Below are 24,374 nucleotides of genomic sequence, written 5' to 3'. Positions count from 1 at the left end.
GGGGACTGGACCAATTTCTCCCTGGCGGTGTATTCCATTGGCAGTGCAGCGCGGAGATGTGGTCGACCTTTCCGTTTAAGGGGTTCAACGGATCGCTTGATTTGCCCTAGGAAAATACCTAGTGATCTGTGTATATGTATATACTGAATAATCCAGGGGAAAAAAGGGGAGAGAAGGAAGGAAGAAAAAGAAGCTAGAAGGATCCAGCCTGGGGGGGAGAAAAATAGGAGTGTGTATCTGTGTATGCTTGGAAGGTGGGGGGGCCAAGAGCCTTCCCCCCTTCAGGACTGCAGCTCGGTTTGAAGACCTTGTATGTGACCATATCTGACCTCTGCAGAAAAAGCGGGCACCCATTCTTCTCTTTTTTCATTCTGGGTAAGGGGGTGGGGGGTGGGTTTGAGGGAAGTGACACGGCTGCTGTCAATTTCCAGTTGATGTCCATGAATGCTAACACCATGATCTTTATGATCTTGGGGGCCTCCATTGTTATGGTAAGGAAGCATTTATTTTTCTCTGATCAATGTCTTTCTTTTTTCCTTTCCCTCTTTTTTCCTCCCTCTCCCCCTCCCCAAATTCTTATGTCTTCGGTCTGATCGTGATCTTGTCTTGTCAATGTCTGCATGTGTGATGTGTTTTCTTTATGTCCCACTTCAGGCATATATAATTTTGAAGAACAAGTAATTATTTTCTTGCATCTTTCTTTCTTTCTTTCTTTCTTTCTTCCTTCCTTCCTTCCTTCCTTCCTTCCTTCCTTCCTTGCAACCAAATGCAAGTGAATGTTTTATTCCAGCCCTGCTAGACCTGACCTGATGCCTTATGGCCTCTTACAGGCAATTGCGTGCTTGATGGATATGAATGCACTCCTGGACCGATTTCACAATTATATCTTACCGCATTTGAGAGGGGAAGATAGAGTTTGCCACTGCAACTGTGGGAGGTAAGTCGCCCTGCTGCTGTGCTGCCTGTGCCCCTTCCCATCTCGTTGCATGCAGTGCATCTCCCATCTCCTGGTGGGGAGCGCAGAAAGGGGAGAAGGAAGGAAAAATGAAATGCAATCACAGAGAGCTGCAAGGATGGTGGTACATCCCTGGGTTGGATTTGGCCGTTTGGGGAAATGAGTTGCTTTGGAAAAAGAGGGTTCCTAGCAATCTCGTGAGTGTATGGAACTATTGTACCTGTCGTGATCATAACACTCAGCACTTCCAAGCATTCAGAACGCTTCTCCCATACGCTATCTTGTTTTAACCCTGACAACGACCCTGTAAGGTTGGTCAATATTATAATCTCCATATTGCAGATGGGAAAGGAAGAGGGGGGATAATTCCCCAGGTGAGTTTATGACAGAAGTGAGAGTCAAACCACACTCAAAGCATCGTCTCCTATGCTCCTTGGTTAATACATCAATCAACGAATGTATAATATACTGATGGATTCACTATCACAAGACAGGATGATAGCTGCTAGCTTAGAGAGCTTAAAAAAAAGAGATTAAATATGGAGAAGGTTTGTTTTATCAAGAGCTGTTTACTTTTGAGGGCTCAATGGAGCCTCCATATCTAGAAGAAGTGTAGCAGATCTGGGGGACAAAGAACCATTTCTTTCTTTGTTCGAAAGACTTCCCCCCTCCTCTTCATGCCTTGCCTGTGAGTTTCTCCGTCGCATCATCTGACGGGCTGCTCTTGGGAAGACAGAATGTTGGACTAGGATTTAGATGGACCTTTGCCCTGATCCAGTTTTCCTATCTGCGCAAGAGCAGGGCTTCTAGTCCTTTTCGCAACAAAACTGACAACCTTAAGAAATGGTATTATTGACCTTGGAAACACTGGTCAGCAGCTGTCATTGGTGCTGCAGTTTGTGCCACGTCCATAGGTGTGTGTGTGAGAATATTTGAAAGTTGTGACTTGGAGCTGTTCTAGGTTTTATATAAGTGCCTAGAATCAGCCAGGGAAGGTGGAGCTTTTAAAATTTTCTTTGTTTTGTGTTAGGGCAGGAGTAACCAAACTGTTGGCCTCCAGAGATTTTGTACCCCCGCTCTCGTTATCTCTGACCATTGTCCATGCTAGCTGGGGCAGATGGGAGTTGTGATCCAAGCAATCCAGAGGGCACGGCACTGCTTACCCCTGATCTAAAAGCTTCTTTGCATTTTGTGTGTCTTTTTGGGTGCTGAATTTAGAAGGCTCTAACTTCTTCTCTGAGATAGTTTGCATTTGCTGGGCTGATGCTGCGCATTATTAAGACAAGTGATCTTGTGTGAAACCTCAAAACATTCTCTTTGGCTTCTTTTGGAGTATTATCTGGAAACCCTCTTTGTCATGTAGTAGTGACGTTCATAGAGATACAATAGATTCGAGGGCACCTGATGTTAGGATAAATGGAGATGTGATTTCCATAGTTATGTATCAGAGCATAATGGGCTTCCCTCTCCCACAGGGAGTCCCATGCTCTGATAGCTTAAAGTTTAGACTCTGGCTGCTTCTACAATGATTAGAAACCTATTGCTGCTGTCAAGTCATCTGTATCTGCTTGTGAGAGGGATGGCACCATTGCCATGTGCTCCATGGCATTTTCACCTGAGAGGCAGTGTGGTGCAGTGGCCACAGATGTGAGACTTGAACCTCAGAGATCTGAGTTAAAAACAACATATTTTTTTAGAAATAAATAGTTAATTTTCATCCCACCGTTCATAACAATCCCAGGGCAGGTAACAACACTATCAATGACAACCAGCCATAAAATGCAAGACACAAGCCTTTAATAAAGCCAAAAGATCATCAGCAGTGAAAACAAATAATTAACAGAGTAGATCCAGTCCTATTCATTGCAGTGGCATCTAAACACTCATAAATGCTCAGGTAAACAAATGGATCTTAGCCTGGAACCAAAATGCGAGTAGAGTTGGTGCTACATGTACCTCTTTGGAGACATAATTCCAAAGCTGGGATGCCACCACAGAGAAGGCCCTGTTTCTTCAGGCCACCACAGAAGAAGGCCACCACAGAGAAGGCACCACAGAGAAGGCCCTCGGCCAGCCAGGAGACCTGGCTGGCTGAGGCTGCTGCTCCAACCCTTGCAGCCATGTGTCCAGCTGGATTTTCGTATGCACAGCAGCTGAGGGCTGGGGATCGGGGAGGGGGAGTGGCTGTTATCTACCGAGAGTCCTTGGTCTTCACCAGACCCCCTCTCCGGGAGACCAAGGTTGTTGAGTGCATGTACTGGAGGTTGGGCCCGAAGGGCAGTCTGGGGATTCTGCTCGTGTACCGTCCACCCCGCTGCACGACTGACTCCCTGGCCGAGGTGCTTGAGGTGGTCTCTGATGTGCGTGTACAGTCCCCTAACTTACTGGTGTTGGGGGACTTCAACGTACATTCGGAGGCCATCCTCACAGGAGCACCTCGGGACTTCATGGAGACCATGGCCTCCTGGGAGCTGCACCATATTCTAATTGGGCCCACCCATGTAGCCGGTCATGCACTAGACCTTGTGTTTGTTTCTGGAGAAGCGGGGAGTGATCTGGAAGTCGGGGGTATATCCACCACCCCCTTGTCATGGTCAGATCACTATCTGGTGATGTTGGACTTCTCGGTTCCACAACCCCTCCGCAGGGGTGGAGGACCCATTAAAATGGTCCGCCCCGGGCGTCTTATGGATCCAAATGGATTCCTGAACGCGCTTGGGGATTCTCTGGGGCATGCCAACGGCCACTCGGTCGAGACCCTGGTGGGTGGCTGGAATGCCGCAATCACTGGGGCATTAGATCGGGTGGCTCCGAAACGCCCTCTCCCCCTGAACAGGGCTCGGACTGCATCATGGTTCAAAATCCGCGGTTACGAGCTCTGAAACAGGAGGTGAGACGGCTAGAGCGCCGGTGGCAGAAGTCTCGCTCCAAAGACGATCAGACACGGGCTAGAGCTATATCTTCAGCCTATCACGTGGCGGTGAAGGCAGCAAAAAAGGAATATTATGCTGCCTCCATCGCGTCTGCAGAGTGCTGCCCCAGGAGGCTGTTCCAAGTGGTCCGGAGCCTGGTCGGTCCTGTGGCTCCGGAACCACTGGAGCATTCTAAGGCCTCCTGTGAGGCTTTGGCAAGGCACTTTGCAGATAAAATTGATCAGATTAGGTGTGTTACTCTGCACACTGTGGATACAGTTAGTGAGCAAGAGGCGGCCTGTGGCAAACCGGTTTTGTGGGATCGGTTCCAGCTTCTTCCTCCTGATGAAGTGGACAAGGTGCTTTCATCTGTAAGGCTGACCACCTGCTTACTTGATCCTTGCCCATCTTGGCTCATTATGAGCTGCAGAGAGAGACTGGGTGAGGGGATCAAGGCGGTGGTGAACGCCTCCCTTGAGGAGGGAGTGATGCCATCAGCCCTCAAGGAGGCAGTGATAAGACCGCTCTTAAAGAAGCCCTCCTTGGATCCTCAAGTTCTGAACAACTTTCGCCCAGTCTCAAATCTGCCATTTTGGGGCAAGGTGATTGAGCGGGTGGTGGCGGTGCAGTTGAAGGCACACTTGGAAGAAACTGATTATCTAGACCCATTTCAGTCGGGCTTCAGGCCTGGGCATGGGACAGAAACGGCCTTGGTCGCCTTGGTGGATGATATGAGGAGGGCTCTGGATAGGGGTGAATGCTCCTTCCTTGTTCTCCTCGACCTCTCAGCGGCTTTTGATACCGTTGACCACGGTATCCTCCTGGACCGCCTGGAGGGGTTGGGCACTGGAGACAATGTATTGCGGTGGTTCCGGTCCTTCCTCTCCGGCAGGTACCAGAGGGTAGCACTGGGAGGGGAGGTTTCGGACCCGTGGCCACTTACTTGTGGGGTGCCACAGGGTTCCATCCTCTCCCCGATGCTATTTAACATCTATGTGAAGCCGCTGGGGGCTATCATCAGGAGGTTTGGGGTGCAGTGTCATCAATATGCGGATGACACTCAGCTCTACCTCTCATTCAAATCTTCACCAAGGGTGGCCGTAGAATCCCTGTCCAAATGTCTGGAGACGGTGAGTGGCTGGATGGGGAGGAATAAGCTGAAGCTCAACCCTGACAAGACCGAGGTACTTCTGGTGGGAGACAAGAGGAGGCTGGGGGATGTTGACCTGGTGTTGAATGGGGTACGGCTACCCTTGAAAGACCAGGTCCGCAGCCTGGAGGTCATTTTGGACTCCCAGCTGTCCATGGAGGCTCAGGTGTCAGCTGTGAGCCGGACAGCGCTGTATCAACTCCATCTGATACGGCGGCTGCGCCCCTACCTTCCCGACCATCTGCTCCCATCGGTAGTACATGCCCTGGTCTCCTCTCGTTTAGACTACTGTAATGCGCTCTACATGGGGTTACCCTTGAAGACGGTTTGGAAACTGCAGCTGGTACAGAACGCGGCGGCTCGCCTGATTAAAGGCAGCCGCCGGCGAGATCACATCACTCCAGTGCTGAAGGAGTTGCACTGGTTACCAGTTGTTTTCCGGGCCAAATTCAAGGTGTTGGTTTTGACCTTTAAAACCCTATATGGTTCCGGCCCAGCCTATCTTAAGGAGCGCCTCCAGCAACACCAGACAGGCCGCTTAACAAGATCAGCCTCGGATGGCCTTCTCTCTGTCCCATCAGCCAGGACAGCTAGACTGGTGGGGACGAGGGAGAGGGCCTTCTCTGTGGTGGCCCCCACTCTGTGGAACTCCCTCCCTAGGGAATTCCGTCATGCCCCCTCTTTAATGAGCTTCCGTCGTGCATTAAAAACGTGGTTGTTCAGGCAGGCATTTGGGGTGGGTTAGGGTATTTTTTTTTTTAAAAAAAATTTTGGTAAAATTTTATTGTTTTAAATTGTTTATGGTGGGTTGTACATCGCCCAGAGTGGCTGGGTGACCAGTCAGATGGGCGATTAATAAATTTAATAAATGAATAAATAAATAAAAAATTTTGAGTTGCTACTCGATGTATCTCCCCCAGTGCTAGGACAATGACTGGTCTCCCCCCAGATTTAAGAGCAGAGCAGGCTGGTACAAGGAGAGGCATTGCTCCCCCTCAAGACATGAGTGGAATAAAAATGTGGTCCAGATTTAGTTTAGAAAAGCCGTACTTTTCGCTTGACGAATTGAGCAGATGTGGAAATAAAAGAGAAGTAGAATATGTGGTGGTAAAATGGAATTGCTTCCAAGTCAACTGATCTGGGACAATAATGTAAGAGGACTGGTATTGTACCGGGTGTGCATCAGTGATCCTGGCATGTCCACTGTGGGCCGTGATGCTAGTTGGCTTATGGTGATTGTCTTCTGTACATCATCAGTCCAAAAAGACATATAAATGGAGGATCTTCAAAACCAAACCAAAACAAAAGGTCTCCCTTTTGCTGTAGAATTAAATGGGGCTTCAGTCAACTGCTTTGGGCTGCTGTCAGAACAACTGACAAAAACTTAAATAGGGCTGCGGGGAGAGGAGAATGAGGCTGTTGGAATGAACCTGAAGGTTGTCTCATTCAGTTGCAAGAGGTAAAGCAAGATCCTGTATCCCCCAAATATTCCCGATACTAGTGTTAGGTGAAGCAGCACAGAGACTTTTGCAGCCTCTGGACATCCAGATTTTTTTGTGGGGGGTGCTGCAACTGAGAGAGAGAGGCACTAGACCAGAGGAGAACAGTTGGGGAACTTGTGCATTTATTTTTGAAAGATTTCCAAGTCCCCTTTCAGGGCATATGGGGTGGTTTGCAAAACGTTGAGTGGCATGTGTAATAAACAACAATTCTGTTGAATCGTTTATGGTTATCACCAACGTTTTAGTGGTTTTATGGTTAATTGGTGCAGCTGTCTTAGATTTTGTATGTTTTAATTCTATTGTTAAGTCGCCTCCGGTCTTGTTTGTTTGTTTGTTTGAAAGGCATCTGAGAAATGTAATAAATAAGACCAACCACAAAATATCCCATCAATGCTGGCTAATTTACTAAAACCAATAACGTTTAAATTTTAGTTTTAAATAATACGCTTTTAAAGCACAGCATATTAAAACTAGCTAAACAAGTGCAGGTCGGAACAAAAATGTCTTCAGAGTTTTATGAGGCCTTATGCATTTCCATAGGAATGGAGTTCCAAAGGTTGGGGGCTACCACTGAAAAGATCCTGTCTCCAGTACCTGCCAGTCTAACCGCCCTCACTGTTGGGCCAGAGAGAACAGGAAATATCACCCAACCTTAAGAAATATAGCCTCAAAACAACTGGGTTGGGCTTACTGGTGATAACATATTTATTATCACCAGGTTAGTGATAATATTATTAGGGTTGGTGGGCACCTTAGGCATAATTAGGAAAGGAATTGAGAATAAAACTGCCAATATCATACTGCCCTGACACAAATCTATGGTGCAACCACACTTAGAATACTGTGTACAGTTCTGGTCACCGCACCTAAGATATTGCAGAGCTGGAAAAAGTGCAGAAAAGGGCAACTAAAATGATCAAGGGGCTGGAGCATCTCCCCTGCGTGGGAAGGTTACAGCAGCTGGGACTGTTTAGCTTAGAGAAAAGGTGAGTGAGGAGAGACATGCTAGAGGTGTACAAGATGATGCACAGTGTGGAGAATGTGGATCAGGAGACATTTTTCTCCCTCTCTCAAAATACTAGAACCCAGGGTCATCCCATGAAGTGGATGGGCGGGAGATTCAGGACAGATCAAAGGAAGGACTTCTTCACACAGCATCTAGTTAAACTATGGAACTCGCTACCACAGGATGTAGTTATGGCCACCTGGATGGCTTTAAAAAGGGGCTGGACAAATTCATGGAGGTGACGGCTATCAATGGCTACTAGTCTTGATAGCTATGTGCCACCTCCAGTACCAGAGGCAGTGAGCGTCTGCACACCAGTTGCTGGTATACATAGGCAGGAGGGTGCTGTTGCACTCATGCCCTGCTTGTGGGTTCCTGGTCGACAGCTGGTTGGCCACTGTGTGAACAGAATGCTGGACTAGATGGACCCTTCGTCTGATCCAGAAGGGCTCTTCTGATGTTCTTAAGATATTTTGACACCTGGGGCAGAACATCCCACAACCGCCTCTTCCTGAGAGTAAAAAAACACAAGAAGAATAACTTAAAAGAGTACCGGCATGCTGCCCTTCCACGACACCCAGACTCTGCTCTATGAGGTGGCCGCTTCACTCTGCATCATCGCGGGACTGGCCCGTTGGCCGCCAGGCTGTAATTCAACTGTTAGCTTCTCCACACCATGCCAAATGTGCTGATGATCGTTTGGCTCTTGGGATAAATAACTGTAGTCTCCATTCTGAGGTGTATGTTGGTTGAGGAGGGGACAGACATATATAACAAGCTTCTCTCATTACCAGCATTCAGACGGCTGGTAAAAACTATACAGTTCTGCCCAGCTCTGATTTATTTATTTATTGCATTTATATCCCGCCTTTTTTCCTCAAGGAGCCCACGGCGGCATACATAATCCTCCTCCTCCATTCTATCCTCACAACAACCACCCTGTGAGGTAGGCTGGGCTAAGAGTCTGTGACTAGCCCAAAGTCACCCAGTGAGCTTCCATGGCCGAATGGGGACTAGAACCCGGATCTCCCGGCTCCCAGTCCAGCATTCTAGCCACTACACCACACTGGCTCCCCACCTTCACATGATTAATGCCTCCTTTTGATTTTAGAGGATCCCTTATTTTTAGGGAAACCACATATGAACCACCAAAAAAGTGGTGGAACTCTCCAGGCAGAGATGGAAACTATTAGAACAGGTTTGTTGATGTGATCAACACAACTTCCTGCATTTCTGGACTCTGCTCCGGGGCCTTGCTGTGGGGACTCTTGCGATGTGTGTCTAAACTTAACAATTTGCCGCTATGCTGCTGGCTGGCAGGTACCAGATGCATGGTCTTTTTGGTGGTGTCGCCGTTGTGGATCTCCCTGGGGAGATCCTGCATGCCTCTTCTTTAACCGTCCTTAAGTAGGCTGCTAAGATGCTTCTCTTTAAACAGGCATTTGGAATGTGAAAGTTTCTCTTGCCTTGTTGTTCTCTTGTTGCCTTTTTAGTGCCCAGAGGGGTAGCTGTGTTAGTCTGTTGCAGCGAAAGCAACCAAGAGTCTTGCGGAACCTGGAAGACTTTTGGAATAAGCTTTCATGGACATTGTCATCACCACCTTTGTTGTTGTTGTTGTTGCCTTTTTAGTGTTAGATTTATTGACCAGTTCATTTAATTAATTTGTTTTATTGATGTTTCTAGTTGTACACTGCTTTGAATGTACATGTGCAGTAAAGCAGTCTGTACATGATATGAACTAGAATATAATATAACAGCATCAACTAAAACCACATAGGAAACAGCATGATCATCTGAAAGCTCAAGGTGTTAGGAATGGCTTGACCTCTCTCTCTCTCTCTCTCTCTTTTAAACTACCAATTGCTGATAAGCTCCACCTCTTCTCTGCCAGGCTCCACCCTTAAGCTCTGAGACTCCGCCCATTGAGGCTCCAAGACTTGGATGATCTGAGAACTCAAGCTGTCTAGAATTGCTTTGGGTAGTTTAGCTAGGCCTAGGGTGCAATCCTGCGCACGTTGGGTCCTACAACTCTGGCTGGGGAATGCTGGGAGCTGTAGGACTTTTCTCTGGCGAAACATGCATAGGAGTGCGCCTTTAACCATTCGGACATATTCATAATAGTGAAACGCTTATGAATTTTTAGCAGCACCTCAACGGATTTTCCCAGGCCTGGAATAAAAGTTTCAGTGGTTTGTGATGCTTCCCTCCAAAGAAGGGGTGAGTGTTGGAACTCTCAAATTCTTCTCTGAATCTTTCATCTGAACAAGAGAAGAATTCCTATTCCAGCCAGCCCCCTTCCCACTGGCCAGTACCCCAAATCTCTTCCCCCCTTTCTCTCTCTCACTCCACTCACCAGGACGAAATGGTGGCAGCAGACCAATGCTTGGTCTGCTGCATTGCAGAGTGCCAGTGTGGGCTACAGTAAATCCTGGGAAATATAGTTTCCAAGGGCTAATGACATTGCAGTGGACCTTGGGAAAACTACAGGTCCCAAGGGCTACCGAGGCCTGGCCTAGCGCTCAGCAGGACATCCAACGTTGGAGTGCGGAGAGGGAAAGAACTTCCCTAGTGTCTCCTGGCGTCATGGTGATGCTGAAGATATGTGGTACCGTGGGGTGGAAGGGAAAGGGACATGGCGGGACGGAGGAGACTTGGGATTTGGTAAGGGGGATGAATTCAGCTCTGGCTGACTTCCTCCAGTTTTTGGAGGAGTTCCTCAAGCCAGCAGAAGCCATAGATGGCTCTCCCATCTCCAATGGTGAACAAAAGGAGCCTTTGATTAGTTGAGTATGGAACCACACAGTAGTAGTTATTCCAGATTAATCTCATTAGGAAGGGTGGTCTTGTGTCCTCCTTTCCAAAGGACAGTCCTCTATTTGAAGGGCTCCCTAGCCCAGATCTGGTTTCAAGACACAGACCCTTCAGAAGGGAGAGCAGCTGGGGACCATCCACAGTTAGCAATACTTGGACAGGAGACTGAGGAGACAGGTACACAGCTCGGCTGGTTGCACTCTTCCCCACTATGGTGAGACGTCTTATATTTCTATTTAACTCACAGCAATCATTTCTAACCTGGCATCTACCCACAGAAATTAGCACATGCAAGTTTTATGCAGATCCGTGTCCTGTTTTCTTTTGGGGTGATGCCCTGTGCTTTGGTGATGATCGTTGTTATGACGATTGTTTCTTGCATTTCTATCCTGCCCCATAGCCGAAGTTGTCTGGGCGGTGTTCTCTTTTTTGGTGATGCATTTCCTCTTTTTTGGCGATGTGTAAGTGGCTATCCTAGCATTAGGGCTGTCCCATGATTAATGGAAATGTAGTAAGTGAACGGAGCCATTTTTAAATGAGTCAATCTGCATACATCTGTATATGAATTAAATAATTGCTTGGAAAATGTTTTGTTTTCTCGATGATGCATAAATGCACTGCAGCAGATACCTTCTAAGAAGAGGTATCTTAGGCTTGTGGGAGTGAAGGGAGAATGCTTCTTCTAAGAGAGATCCTGCTATCTGTACTTCTTTAAAAAACATACTTTTTAAAAAAATTAACTTTTAAAAAAATGATGAATTGGTGATGCTGCTTCCATCCATCGCAAAGGTTTTCCCATTAAGCCGTGGTTTAAAGCAGCCTTCCCTAACTCAGGTCTCTCCAGAAGGCTTAGACTACAACTCCCATTATCCTTGCCCATTGCCCGTTCTCCAGCCAAAAAAGGTACACAAAAATGCATGTATCAGGGGAAATTGCAAATGAAAATGCATATATTAGTGGAAATAACATCATTATACTAGGAAAATCGCTTGCAAAATGTGTATCTTAGGCAAAATTGAATGCAAACAATGCATGTATTAGGAGAAATAAGTACAAAAGTGCCAACGAATTTTCAGGTAAAGGTTTTTTGAAAAAGAAAAAAATTCTTAGAGTTCAGGACAAACTGAACTTAAGATTGGAAAACTGCAAAACTGAGAGAAACCAAAATTGACAGATTCATCCATACCTATCTGTTTATCTATCTAAAATTATTTCTACACTGCCTTTACGGGTGGAAACTCTCAAGGCGATGTACGAGATATAAACCAAGATATAAATATAAATGTGCTTAAGTTACATTGGGGAGGGGGGCACCAGGTGAAGACATTTCCCCCCCAGCATTTTTATTTGAGAAATGTGTTCACCTGCTGTATGTTTTTAGTTGCTGCCCCCGATGAGGACTGAGCATGGGTGGAATGGAGTGACCGGCGAAGGGGCATGGCAGACTGGCTGGAACCCTGAACAGAAACTCTCCACCCTGCAACATTTTGTTGTAGTTCCGGCTTGTCGAACACTCTTCAAATCAGAGTAGCAACCCAGGCCCAGAGACAGAGGTCTGAAGAACACATCCCTCCTTAAAAATGGCAAAGGTGGATTGTGCTGTTGAAAACAGCTGTTCAAAACATTAACTTAAGCCATATCTCCTTTAATCGCTTTGATGGTATTCATTCTTTCCCCAAACAAGTATCTTTCTCCATAATGATGTGAAACGGTGCTGGCCTGAAGTAGTTTGCTTCCTGAGGGAAAGGATAAAAAGCTAACCCCCCCCCCCCAATTCCACATCCAGAAGCTGATTGGTAATGGTGCAGCTAGGGAATTTTAGACCCTGGACTTAATGCTCTGGGCGGGGCGGCGGGATTAGATGGCCATGTGTATAATTCATGTTTCTCTTCTCCCCTAACCGCTATTCCATGCTTTACAACTGCTTTTACAGTCCCGATATGTTAGAGCAATAAACAAAAGACAGTTGGCCCACCGAGATTAAAAGATAAATATACTTGGAGCATGTGCCGTTTCACATTTCCGACTCACTTAAGTCATAGCATCGTCGCGACTCAGGAAGAAAGTGGCGGTTCGCTACTGCTGCCCTCCACATGACGCTCTCTGGGTGGGTGTCATTTGAGGCCCCCGCTGGGCATTCTCACCTGCAGAACCTCACCAGAGCTCCAGGCCCCGCTCCTTCTGCCACCTGAGGCAGCTGTCTCATTCTGCCTAATGACAGGGCCGGCCCTGAAGAGAATGTTCAGTCTCTCTCTTGGGGAAGAGGGGAATCAATCCGTTTAGAAGGGAAGCCTCACTGCAAACTCATTGTTCTCTGTTGTTATGTAGAGGTGACCTCCTTTAACAACCTAAACATTTCTTAAACGGGCATGTTAATGTCTTAATACTCTCTGTTCGTTCCCATACTTTCCTGGAACAGCTCTCAGGGCGGGAGCCAAGTGCTTTTCTCTTCCGTTGGCTTTCTAGATGTCACTAGCGGTGTTTAGGAGAAAGGGAAACACACGCCCACCAATCTTCAAGCCAAATCTAATGTCCCTCAAACCGGAACCATAAATTAATTTCTTCGAAAGAGCCAAACGAGGAACAAGAGGGGAAGAACGAGCTCTGGGAAGCCTCCTTTGCAGGCAACTGGATCGGCGTAACAGAGAGGCTGAGGGAGAGATGCACACAAAAGCCAGGAGTCGAAGGACTGGGGAGAATATGTAGCTCGGTGGAAGAGCCCCTCCTTTGCATGGAGAAGGTGCCCGGTTCAGTCGCCTGCGTCTCCATGTAAAAGGAGCAGGTAGCAGGGGATGGGGAAAAGACCCCACAGTACGGCTGCCAGCCAGAATAGACAATACAGGCTAAATCAGGGGCGTCGAACCTCTTTCAGCTTAAAGCACTTACTTTAGTTGCTCCTAAAGCAACTAAGCTTTAGGAGAGGCATGTCAACTTCTTAGATTGGGGGAAAAAACTGCACAAAAGCTGGGAAACACCCAAAGGACTGGTGGCTGGGGGAAAGGACTGGTGGCTGGGGGAAAGGGTGCGTGGCCAGGGGCCAGGGCGCGGCCGTCTGGAGGACACCAGTTACCCATGCCTGGGCTTGAAAGGAAAAATGGTATTGTGGCCACTTGTGCATCACCCCCAGAAGAGGAAACGCATCACCCCAAAAAGGACACAAATTTGCATACAGGTTTCATACGCTAATTGATAGGGATAGTTGCAAATTTAGCAAGAATGACTAGTATTTAAATAATTTCAGGGTGCAATGCTATGCATGTTTCGACAGGAAAAACGTCCTGGAAGTCCCAGCATTCCCCAGCCAGCCATGTTGGCTGGGGAGTTCTGGGAGTGGTGGAACTTTTTTTCTGGCTGGGGAGTGCTGGGGGCTGTGGGACTTTTTTCTGGCTGCGGAGTGCTGTGGGCTGTGGGACTTTTTTCTGGCTGGGGAGTGCTGGGGGCTGTGGGACTTTTTTCTGGCTGGGGAGTGCTGGGGGCTGTGGGACTTTTTTCTGGCTGGGGAGTGCTGGGGGCTGTGGGACTTTTTTCTGGCTGGGGAGTGCTGGGGGCTGTGGGACTTTTTTCTGGCTGGGGAGTGCTGGGGGCTGTGGGACTTTTTTCTGGCTGGGGAGTGCTGGGGGACTTTTTCTGTCTAAACATGGCTAGGGTTGCCCATCAGATCCCTTAAATTCATTGGAATGACTGTCATTGAAGCCTACCTATTTAAGAAATATTTAGGTTGTTAAATGCTTTGGCCAACAACTCCCATCGGCTCTAGGCAGCATAGCCAATGGTGAAGGATCATGGGAGCTGTAGGTCTAATCACCTGGAGGGCCAGGAGTTGCCCACCCCTGATGTAAGCAGAAAAGCTATCCATCCTTCCACAGAGGGCGAGACTGCAACCAGGGGTGCTTCCAGACAGGGGGTTCTGAGTGTTAAGCCTTAGGGGGCAGTGTGCAGCAACCCCGTCTTTTCTGGAAGACGCTGTCATCTGGAAACCCTGTAAAATTCCATGAAGGAAGCAGGATGGTGGTGCCACAAAGCCTCATCTGGAAGCACCCTAGATGTCCGGTAAACGTCCTCAGCAGCGCCTTTTCTTCCTAAGGACACACAAGTTCTTGCCCACAAAAGCCAACAGCGTGCTTTTGACACCCCCCCCCCCGCAAGACTGCTTCACACAGCGTGTCGTTAAACTGTGGAACTCACTTCCACGAGATGTGGTGATGGCCACCTATTTGGATGGCTTTGAAAGGGGGTTAGACAAATTCCTGGAGGAGAAGGCTATCCGTGGCTACTAGTCCTGATGGCTCCATGCCACATCCAGTACCAGAGGCAGTATGGCTATGTGCCACAGTTGCTGGGGAACATGGGTGGGAGGGTGCCGTTGCACTCATGCCCTGCTTGTGGGTTCCTGGTTGACAGCTGGTTGGCCGCTGTGTGAACAGAATGCTGGACTAGACGGACCCTTGGCCTGATCCAGCAGGGCTCTTCTGATGTGCTTACGTCCTTGCCAAACAAGTGGGACTTTTGTTTTTCTGAACGCCAGAGCATCCCCTCCATTCCAACGCCGTATGGCAAACACGTTTAATTTTGTCATTTTTTTTCATTTCTGAAACAAGGGGCTTTTCGCAAGCAGATTGCGAGACCTTTCTGGAAAAAAACAAAATGGCACGAGTCGTCTCTCGTGTTCCAAATGAACAAACGGCCTCAGCCACAGAAGGCCGCCCCCGCCCCCAAGCACAACAGATTTTGCTGAAAACGGAGCACGTTTTTGGGGTTAACGCTTGGGAAACTGAGGCACACATCTCAACAAGCGTTGCTTGTGTATTGGATTTCTTAGTCACACATTGATTAAAGGCACAATCCTGTGCATATTTAGACTGAAAAAAGTCCTACAACTCCCCCTCAACCCCCCCCCCCATGAAAGTATTTTTGTGGGGGGTGCTACAGAACTTTTCTTTTACTCACATGCAAATTTAATCAATTCATTACCAGATGGAATTGACTAATCTCTTATGATTAAGTCTACTAAGGCCACAATCTTATGCATGTTTAGACAGAAAAAAAGTCCTACAGCTCCCAGGATTCCCCAGCCAGCATGGCTGGCTGGAGAGTGCTGGGAGCTGTAGGACTTTTTTCTGTCTAAACATGCATAGGATTGTGCCTTTATTATATTTTTGTCCCCACCTTAAAGGAGCTCAAGGTGACATATGTGGTCTTCCCCCCAACACACACACACACATTGTTTCATGACAAGCGCCTTGTGGCCCCCGGGGTCGGTGTGCTGGGGCAGCTGCCAAGGCTCGATCCTAGCACGGGGGCCACCACTATAACCACCTGGCTCTGCTGCCTGCTCGCTCGTCCCCTCCCCTTCGGGCTAGAGGGGGTGAACGAGCGAATGGTAGGGCCGGGGAAGAGGAGGGGGCGGGACGGCAGCTGCCACCATCGCCTTGCATGCCAGCTTGTCTGGCAAGGGAGTGGGTGGTAGCGACAGCGGGGGGAGGAAAGCAGCAGGATCTGGCCACAACGGCAGTGGCGAGGGGGAGGTGGGACTACCGAGGGAGAGGGACGCACAGCGCGCACTGGAGAGGGGTCACTGCGGTCGTCTCGCACAGGGCCAGCATGGCGCATGCCCATAAATGCACCCAACCGAGCGCATGGGTGTCACCGAGCCCGCGGTTCATTATCTTGCCTGCTGAAACGGCTGAGGTTTATTTTGATACGTTGGTAACGAATTGCAGGACAAATGCGGTCTCCCCTGCTCCCCCCCACCTTCCGATATTTTTTCTGGTACATCTCTAATGAAAAGAACAAAACAAGCTCTTGGCTTTTGAATCCCCCATAGCAGAGGCCGTTGCGGAGTAAATTAATACCGCCAGAACAGCCGAAGAACCTTCCGCAACGTCTCATGGAAGGTCTAGATTAGGGACGCGTGGATTTTGTCAAACCCGTCCTGTCTGCGTTTTGCGGATTGTCAAGTGCCTTTTGTTCTGTCTTCTGCTCATTGGCAGAATCGGATCCCCCCCCCCCCAGTTTCTCAAATTCGCATCTGTGCAAACGCGCACTTGCGAAAATGCACAAATCAACGCCAAAATGCGCAAATCCCCCCATGCATATTTTCATGCTTTAGCCTATGGGGGAAATGTACATTTTTGGTTGGTAGTTTTTTTTTAATGTGTTCTTCTATGACTACATTTGCATGAAAACTCCAGAAAGTTTAAAAAAACCAAAAAACAGTCCGCGAGTCTGAGGAATCCGTGTGGTTCAGACTGATAGAAATCCGAACTCATTGGATTCTGTGACGGATTTCTCTGACATCACTAGAGGCAATGAGGAAGACAAGGGGAAGCTGTGCTGGGGGGATTTGGGGGTCTGCAGTGGGGCCCCCTACTGGGTTGTGGGCCTTGGTAGGCACCTAACAACATTCACCTCTAATACTGGCCCTGCATCTGGGGCTCAGACAAAGGCATGAGAACAGGGATGCCTCAAGTATTTGAGAGCTCATAGAGCTCATAGAATCATCAGGTGGGAAGGGGCCTTCAAGATCTTCGACTCCAACCCCCTGCTCAGTGCAGGAAGCCTGATTTCCAGGCAGCCTCCCATCCAAGTACCAACCAGGGCTGACCCCGCTTAGCGTCCGAGATCAGACGAGATCGGGCGCATCCAGCCCTGATACTGATGCGAATTTGGCAGAGACAGAGACCACTTCTATGGAAACTTTTTTAAAGTACCTCAGTTCCCCAATTAAACATGTCAGGAGGACTAAAGAGCTTGATCTAGGATCACAGTAAATGATTTCGAAGAGGTCCTTCTATGGCACGCTCATGTATACCAGAATGTCCCTGTTTTAGAACCCCACCCAAGAAGAGCTGCACTGGACTCCTGTTATTCCCAGTGGCTAAACAAATGCTTCTCTGAACACGGTGGGGCATAGAACCACAGGCCTTGATAGCATTATCCTCTATGGACTTATCTGATCCCCTTTTAAGTCTGTGCCAATCACCACACCCTGTGGAAGCACATTTCGTAGCTGACCTATGTGCTGTGTGAAGACATCCTTGCTTTCGTCTGCCCTGACTCTCCCACCCAGTGTGGGCTCTGGGTCTGGAGGGTTCTCAGAAAGGATACCCTCAATGAACATGACTATAGGACATGAAATAACAGGCTAAGGTCACAGGAAGACAGATTTTGGTTGAACATCAGGAAAAACTTCCTTATGGGCAGAGTAGTCGGACAATGGAACCAACTGCCTAGGGAGGTGATGGGCTCTCTGCCCCTGGAGGTATTCAAGCAGAGACTGGATGGTCAGCTGTCAGGGATGCTTTAAACTGGATTCCTGCACTGAGCAGAGGACTGGATTCGATGGCCTAAATGGCCCCTTCCAACTCTACGATTCTACGAGTGGGTCCCCTTCCTCACTGAATTTATCTTTCTACCACCACTGTCACCAGCTGCTATTGTTCTTTATCCTTCTATACATCCTTGATGTATACAATCAGAGTTAGAAGGTGTCTTGGAGATCATCTAGTCTTGCCTCCCCATATGTTTAGAACTACAACACTCCAGAGTCCATTTGGTTTTGCTCCTTCTCTGTTGTCTTTCTGCCATCAGGCAAAGGCTACTTTATTCAAGAAGGCCTTTGGCATGGAACCGGGTCTGCTGCGTTGGGTGCGGTTTTTAATTCCCCCCCTGTAATTGTTGTATTTTTATTGCGTTTTAACATATAGTTTTATTGTTTTAATCAATTTTCATTGTGCCTCTAAGCCGCTTCGAGTGCTCTTTTTTGGTAGAAAGGTGGGGTGCAAATCAAATCAAATCAATAAGGAAATGCAATAAAATCCCAATAATGTGACGTAAAGCCAAGAGACATTATAACAATAACGTACACAGGCAGGCACAGCAAACTGTGATAGTATCTACATTGCATGTTGGCTGGCTCATGTTACACATTTTACTCTCCATGATGGCAATACAGAAATGGCCTCTACCGGCCTTATCCACCCTTGAGATGTTTTGGATCTCGGCTCCTATCAGCCCCAGCCAGCATGGCCACTGGCCAGGAATGCTGGGAATTGTAGTCCAAAACATCTGGAGGGGTCTAGGCTGGGGAAAGGTGCCCTAGACAATTCTAATCGACATGTAGAGTGCTTTGATCACGTGAGGGAATGTTTTTCCTCAAGGCAGAAAGGGTAGCATGTGGATGAAATCGAGGGATAGATGCGCACACAGCCTTTACTGATTGAAGAGACAATCTGAAATGGTGTGAACGAAAATAAATCTGGCTTTACTGTTAGTAACATTGCGCTGAATTTTCCAGTCATTTTTTTTTCTGGCCATTCGTTGGTGGAGAGCGAAAAGAATTGGCACCCAAAAATTGTGGGAAGGGGTGAGCATTTTGGATGAATTCAGAGTGCAGGGCTTCCGTGCTTACCTTACTGCTGAGGGGTTCATTGCTGAGTTGTTGTTGTGGTTGCTGTTCATTGTTGAGGAATTCTCCTCCTCCTCCTCCTTCTCGTCCTCCAAAGGACTTTCATCCAATGGTGGCTGGTGGCTGTGATGTCCGTGGGGCAATGAATCTGCTCCAAGTTTCAGTCGGAACCAGTCAGAACTCTAAAGGAGCTCTCCAAGGTGCTTTGCACCTTGGAGAGCTCCTTTAGAGTTCTGGCTGAAACCCAGAGCGGATTCATTGCCCCACGGACATCACAGCCACCAGCCGCCACTGCTTTTCTCAACAACAAACCCAGACCCCAAATTCCAAACAACAAACGAGTGTGGTGTAGTGGCAAGAGTGTTGGACTAGGAGCTGGGAGATCCAGGTTCTAGTCCCCACTTGGCCATGGAAGCTCACTGGGTGACTTTGGGCCAGTCACAGACTCTCAGCCCAACCCACCTCACAGGGTTGTTGTTGTGAGCATAAAATGGAGAGGAGGATGATAATGTAAGCCGCCTTGGGTTCCTTGCAAGAGGAAAAAAGGCGGGGTATAAATGCAGTAAATAAATAAAATAAATAAACCCCCAAACTCAGCTTTCAGGCTTTCTGCAGGCAGCAGCACTGGAAAGCCCCAAGGGAATAAGTCCTGCTTCAGTCCTCTGGACGGCTTTCCAGAAAAGTGGAGCTACTGCAAAGGCTGCAAGAACAGAACAGGGTAAAAAATTTAAAATAAAGAGTGCAACCCCACCCCCTCAAGCCAGCTCCTTACAGCAAGATAAGCAATGAAACCCTGAACACCGAGGAGGTTTGTGGGAGGGGGTGCCCTGGGAAGTGTAGTTTTACAGTCGTTCATATGATTGTATACAATGGCTTTTCAGAGCGTGTTTAAGGTGGCTCGTGGTTGACCAAATAAAACCGACAAATCGCAAATATAAAAGAACAATACATATAAGAAATGGTCAAACTGGGCTAGATACACAAATAGCTTGACCCGGTACAAGGAAGCTTCATCCGGGGGGAAATTCCTTGAACCATAATTCATGGAGAGTAGGAATGTTGGAGAAATCCGCAACGGGTTCAAGTGAGTGTGGATTACTATGAATCCGACCTTCAGGTTCCACAGCGGATCGGCTGTTTTCCGAGTTGTGTGGATTCTGTGGACTTGTGGACCATTTCTTAAATGGGGGGGATTTGTGCAATTTATTTTACTTATTTATTAAATTTATTAATCGCCCATCTGGCTGGTCATCCAGCCACTCCGGGCGATGTACAACAATAAAAACAGTTCAAAACAATAAAATTCAACATTAAAAAACCACATTTCTAAAATTACCCTAACCCACCCCAAATGCAATTTCATTCCTTCGCAAATGTGCACTTGAAGTAATGAGTATTAGCGCTACGGCACACTTGCGCAAGTCAGGATGAGCACAAGCGTGCATTAGCGCAAGTGTGCATTTGCAAACGAACAACATGCTCATGCAAAAAACCGTGACCCCCAGAGAGCTTCTCTGAAATGGAATTTGTTGCTCGGGCTGAAAGCGGTTCCCTGGCCTTGCACTCGTCAGAGCAGCGGCATGAAACATACACACACACACAGTCCAATGAATACTCTGGGGCCAGAATCAAGTCTCTCGCTAAGAACCGGAAAGGACCAGAGCGTGGGATGACAAGCAAGTGAGTTAGAGCCCTTTGCTGCCAGGAGAGAGTGTGGAAGTCTTGTCCTATTTTGTTGCTGTCTCCTGGGCCAAGTCTATAGAGCGGCCGTCTTTCCCCAGCTAATGAATTCAAGACCGCTTTTGCTTTCTCCATCTTGCGTTGTCAGCTCGTGTTATTTTCACCCGGGTGTTGAGACAGTGCCAAGGAACCTGTTGTTGTCGGTGGTTTCGCCACTACCATCTTCTGCTCTGTCCTTTAAAATAAAAATCCCATTCGGTTCCCGGGCAATCTGGCGATGTGCTTTGCTGTGATCTGATCTGCCAGTCCTCCAGTTCCATCTGGGATCGGTGCTTCTTGTTCTTGGGGCATGTTTGGGGCACGAACAACAAAGATCTGAATCAATTGGGGGGTGGGGGGAGGGATCAGGCATGTTGCCTCATCAGCAAAGAATTTGCATAGGAGAGATGAAAACGAATTATGCGGGGGGGGGGGAATAAGCAGCTGGCTATGTGGGAGGCTTAATCTGCCCCCCCCAGTAAACTCTCAGCCCCTGATCCTGAGAAACTCCATCTTAATTTTAAAAGCCTCAGCTAGGGATGCTGGCGAAATCTGAGATGGAATCAAATGAGTTCAGATTTCTATGAATCCAACCCTCTGATTCCACAGCAGAGTAGCTTTTCCTGAGTCTCACAGGTTCCATGGAGACCGTTTTTTTTTAAAAAAACTGGAATTTTATGCAAATGTATTCATAGAAAAATACTAAAAAAACAAAAACAAAACCCTACTGGCCAATAATAAATAAATAAAACCAGAAATGCTAAAAAAAAAAAAAAAGGCAGCATATTTTAGCTTAAACCTCTTACTACCAGCAACCAGAGCAAGTGTGTTGTAGTGGTTAGAGTGTTGGATTGGGACTTAGGAGAAATTTAGCCCACAGCCCGACGTTCAATATCATTGCCCTAGAGCCACGAGGGCTAGAAACTTGAAAAAGTTGTTTGAGATTTTATGAAATAGTCGTTTGAGATTTTATGAAAAAGTCATTTGAGATTTTTAGGGTGCCAGTTTCTGCACCAGACAGCAAATTCTGGGTCTGCACAGTGGCACAATGGATGCATAGGAAGCAACCTGGCTTCAATAGAAAGGTAACAGCCTGATCTGGGGAGCTGTAGATACCTGGATATGGAAGGATTCTCTCCCCTCCCCACCCCCCACCCCTTGGCAAGAGTGCCAGGAAGATGAATGCAAACAGGGCAACTCTGAAGAGACCCCGTGAGTCAGTGCAGCCGCTAATGGACTTGTGTAATCCCCACATCGCACACCGGAGCATGAACAGTCTCAGAGGGTGGGGTGGGGTGCGGGGTTTCCCTGTGGCCTTGTCAGCAGCCTGGTGCACGTCTGCTCTATCCTAACACGTTGGGCATTTGCTGCAATCTGCAGCGATCAACTTAGGGAAATTACCCCATCGATTGGCCCTTTAAAACACAATGGAAACTATGATTGCCTCTTAATTTGCCTCCTCTTTGGGAATGTAGGGTTGGAGATGGCTGAAGATGGTCGTTTGCCTCCCCCCTGGAACTCTCCTGTGTGGGCATTGCGTCAGATCTATCTATCATCCCTCTATCCCCTATTCATCTATCCATCATCATCATTTTATTTCTCATTTATTTATTTACCATTTCTTTTATTTTTTGCTCATTAATGGGCACATTTCTTGCAATGATCTGTTCTTTATGCTGGAACAGGGGTGGGCAACGCGTGGCCCTCCAGATGTTCTGGCCTACGACTCTCATCAGCGCAGAGGGATTTGGGGCCAAATGGTAGGCCAAAACATCTGGAGGGCCACACGTGGCTCACCTGTCTTGGAAGCGGCGGCTTCTCCCACTGCTGGTCAGGTTTGGGAAACAGCTGCAACCGTGGCGGTTCTCCTGCAGCTGGTCGGGGTCTCTGATGGCCGGTTGGGTGTCTCCTGCAGCCAGTCGGATTTGGAAAACAGCTGCAACTTCACTGATAGCCCTGGACAGTTTGCGTTCTCTCTCTCTAGCGTTGGGGATCAATTTGGCAGCCCCTGTGACATCTCGCACAGGCTCCTTGTTTTTAAAGCTCTTGGGGGCTTTGGCCCAACGAATTGATCTGCCCTTCTTTCCCCCTGTAGCACCCCCCCCAACTGTAAACGTTGCTCCTCCAAATTCCACCACCCACAGCTGAAGGTTTTCTATACTCTTCAGCGACTCCTCTCCTTGCTGGCCCTGCTGCCTGGGACGCCCTCTCTGAACACCTAAGTGGTCTTGCCTCTCAAGGGGCTGGATGCGCCCCATCTCGTCTGATCTCGGGAGCTAAGCAGGGTCAGCCCTGGTTGGTCCTTGGATGGGAGACCGCCTGGGAATCAGGCTTCCTGCATGGAGCAGAGGATTGGACTCGATGACCTTGTAGGCCCCTTCCCACCCGATGATTCTATGACGTCGAGCAAAGGGCTGGATGCCCCCGATCTCGTCTGATCTTGTAAGCTAAGCAGGGTCAGCCCTGGTTGGTCCTTGGATGGGAGAACGCCTGGGAATCAGGCTTCCTACATGGAGCAGAGGGCTGGACTCAATGGTCTTGTAGGCCTCTTCCCACCCGATGATTCTATGATTCTCTCTCCCGCCAGACTGGGAGAAGGGCAGCCAAGCACCTGGTTTGTGTGCGGAAGGCCCAAGTTCGATCCCTGGCGTCCCCAGTTTAAAAATATCAGGTAGCAGGGGGTGGAAAATACCTCCTTCTGGCTGAGACCTTCGAGGGCTGCTGCCGGTTCTGAAAGAAAATATTAGGCTAGGTGGTTCAATTGTCTACAGCAGCTTCCGATGTGCCCAGATTCCTACTAGAGACTCAGTCCTCCAATACTTTCGGCTTAACCTGTGAGTCTCTCCACTAAAATGGGCTGAAATGTACATTTGTTACCTTTTATATCTGGCTTTTCTACTAAGGAGCTCAAGGGTCCCTGCTTTTATCTTCATGGTTCTCAGAAACATAGTTCTCCCCCCTCCCCACACAAACCTCTTTTTAATCCTCACAACAACCCTGTGAGGCAGGCTAGATTGCAAGATGGTGACTGGCCCAAAGTTACCCAGTGAGTTTCATGGCTGAGTGGGGGATTCAAACCTGGGCCTTCCCAGTCCTAGTCTGACATATAGCCCACCCTTCCCCAACTAGGTGCCTTCCAGATGTTTTGAACTACAACCTCCAGCATTCCTGACCATTGGCTGTGTTGCCTGGGGCTTCTGGGAGTTGAAGTCCAAAACATCTAGAGGACACCAGGTTGGGGAAGGCTGCTTTAACCACTGTACCACATGATACGGGAGATCCCTGGTTGGATTTTCTATTCCCCCCCCCCACACCTTAAAACAGCTTCATGGAGCCCCAGTTTTAAGCAGTGTGCTTGAGCTGTGTGCTAGAAGAGGGACATTTAATTCATGCTCTTCGCTCCCGTCTTCCAAAATGTCTGTGAACTCCCCTTTGGAAATAAATTAGAGCTGCCTTCCCATTAAAGAAATCTTAGTCAATTAATCAGATGCCATTTAATCAATTGGCAGGTTGCTAAATTCATGAAATCTGCATGCATTTGCATATGAGGGAAAGCAGGGGTTCTAAAAGCGAAGGGGGAAGCATGCTTTGGTGTTTTTAGATGATGCATGCCGGTGTCGGAGAATGGGGGCACCTCTTTCAAGACAGCAAATGGCATCCACGGTTTTATGAACAGGAACTGCAAGTTTCAAAAGATCTGCTGACCAACTGAATAGGGGAATCTTCTGAGTCAGCCAAGTTGTTTTAAATCTTATTACAGGATGGATGGATGAATAGGTCTATTTCCGGTCCACACAAGTTTCACATGTGCTCGGTCAGTTTTCTGCAATTAAAAAAAAAAAAACTGCAGAAAAATTCATGTTTACTTTTGTATACAATTTCCCCTAAAGCACACTGCAATTTGTCCTAGAA

General features: G+C 48.0%; 1 protein-coding gene across 1 annotated transcript in view; it reads left to right on the top strand.

Moving 5' to 3' along the window:
• Positions 1-243: 243 nt before the first annotated feature.
• Positions 244-24,374, top strand: part of TMEM240 (transmembrane protein 240) — a 42,884-nt gene continuing 18,753 nt past the window's right edge. Inside the window, exons 1-2 of the mRNA XM_084822132.1 lie at positions 244-491; positions 831-937. Coding sequence (XP_084678258.1) covers positions 435-491; positions 831-937 — 164 coding nt within the window. The 5' untranslated portion in view covers positions 244-434. The remainder of the gene's footprint in view (positions 492-830; positions 938-24,374) is intronic.

The sequence above is a fragment of the Heloderma suspectum genome, chromosome 15 (genome assembly GCF_057233095.1).
Source record: "Heloderma suspectum isolate Gila_16-S chromosome 15, 16-S_ref, whole genome shotgun sequence".
Taxonomy (NCBI): Eukaryota; Metazoa; Chordata; class Lepidosauria; order Squamata; family Helodermatidae; genus Heloderma; species Heloderma suspectum.
Note: the sequence above shows the minus strand (reverse complement) of the source record. Positions and strands in the feature narration are given on the sequence as shown.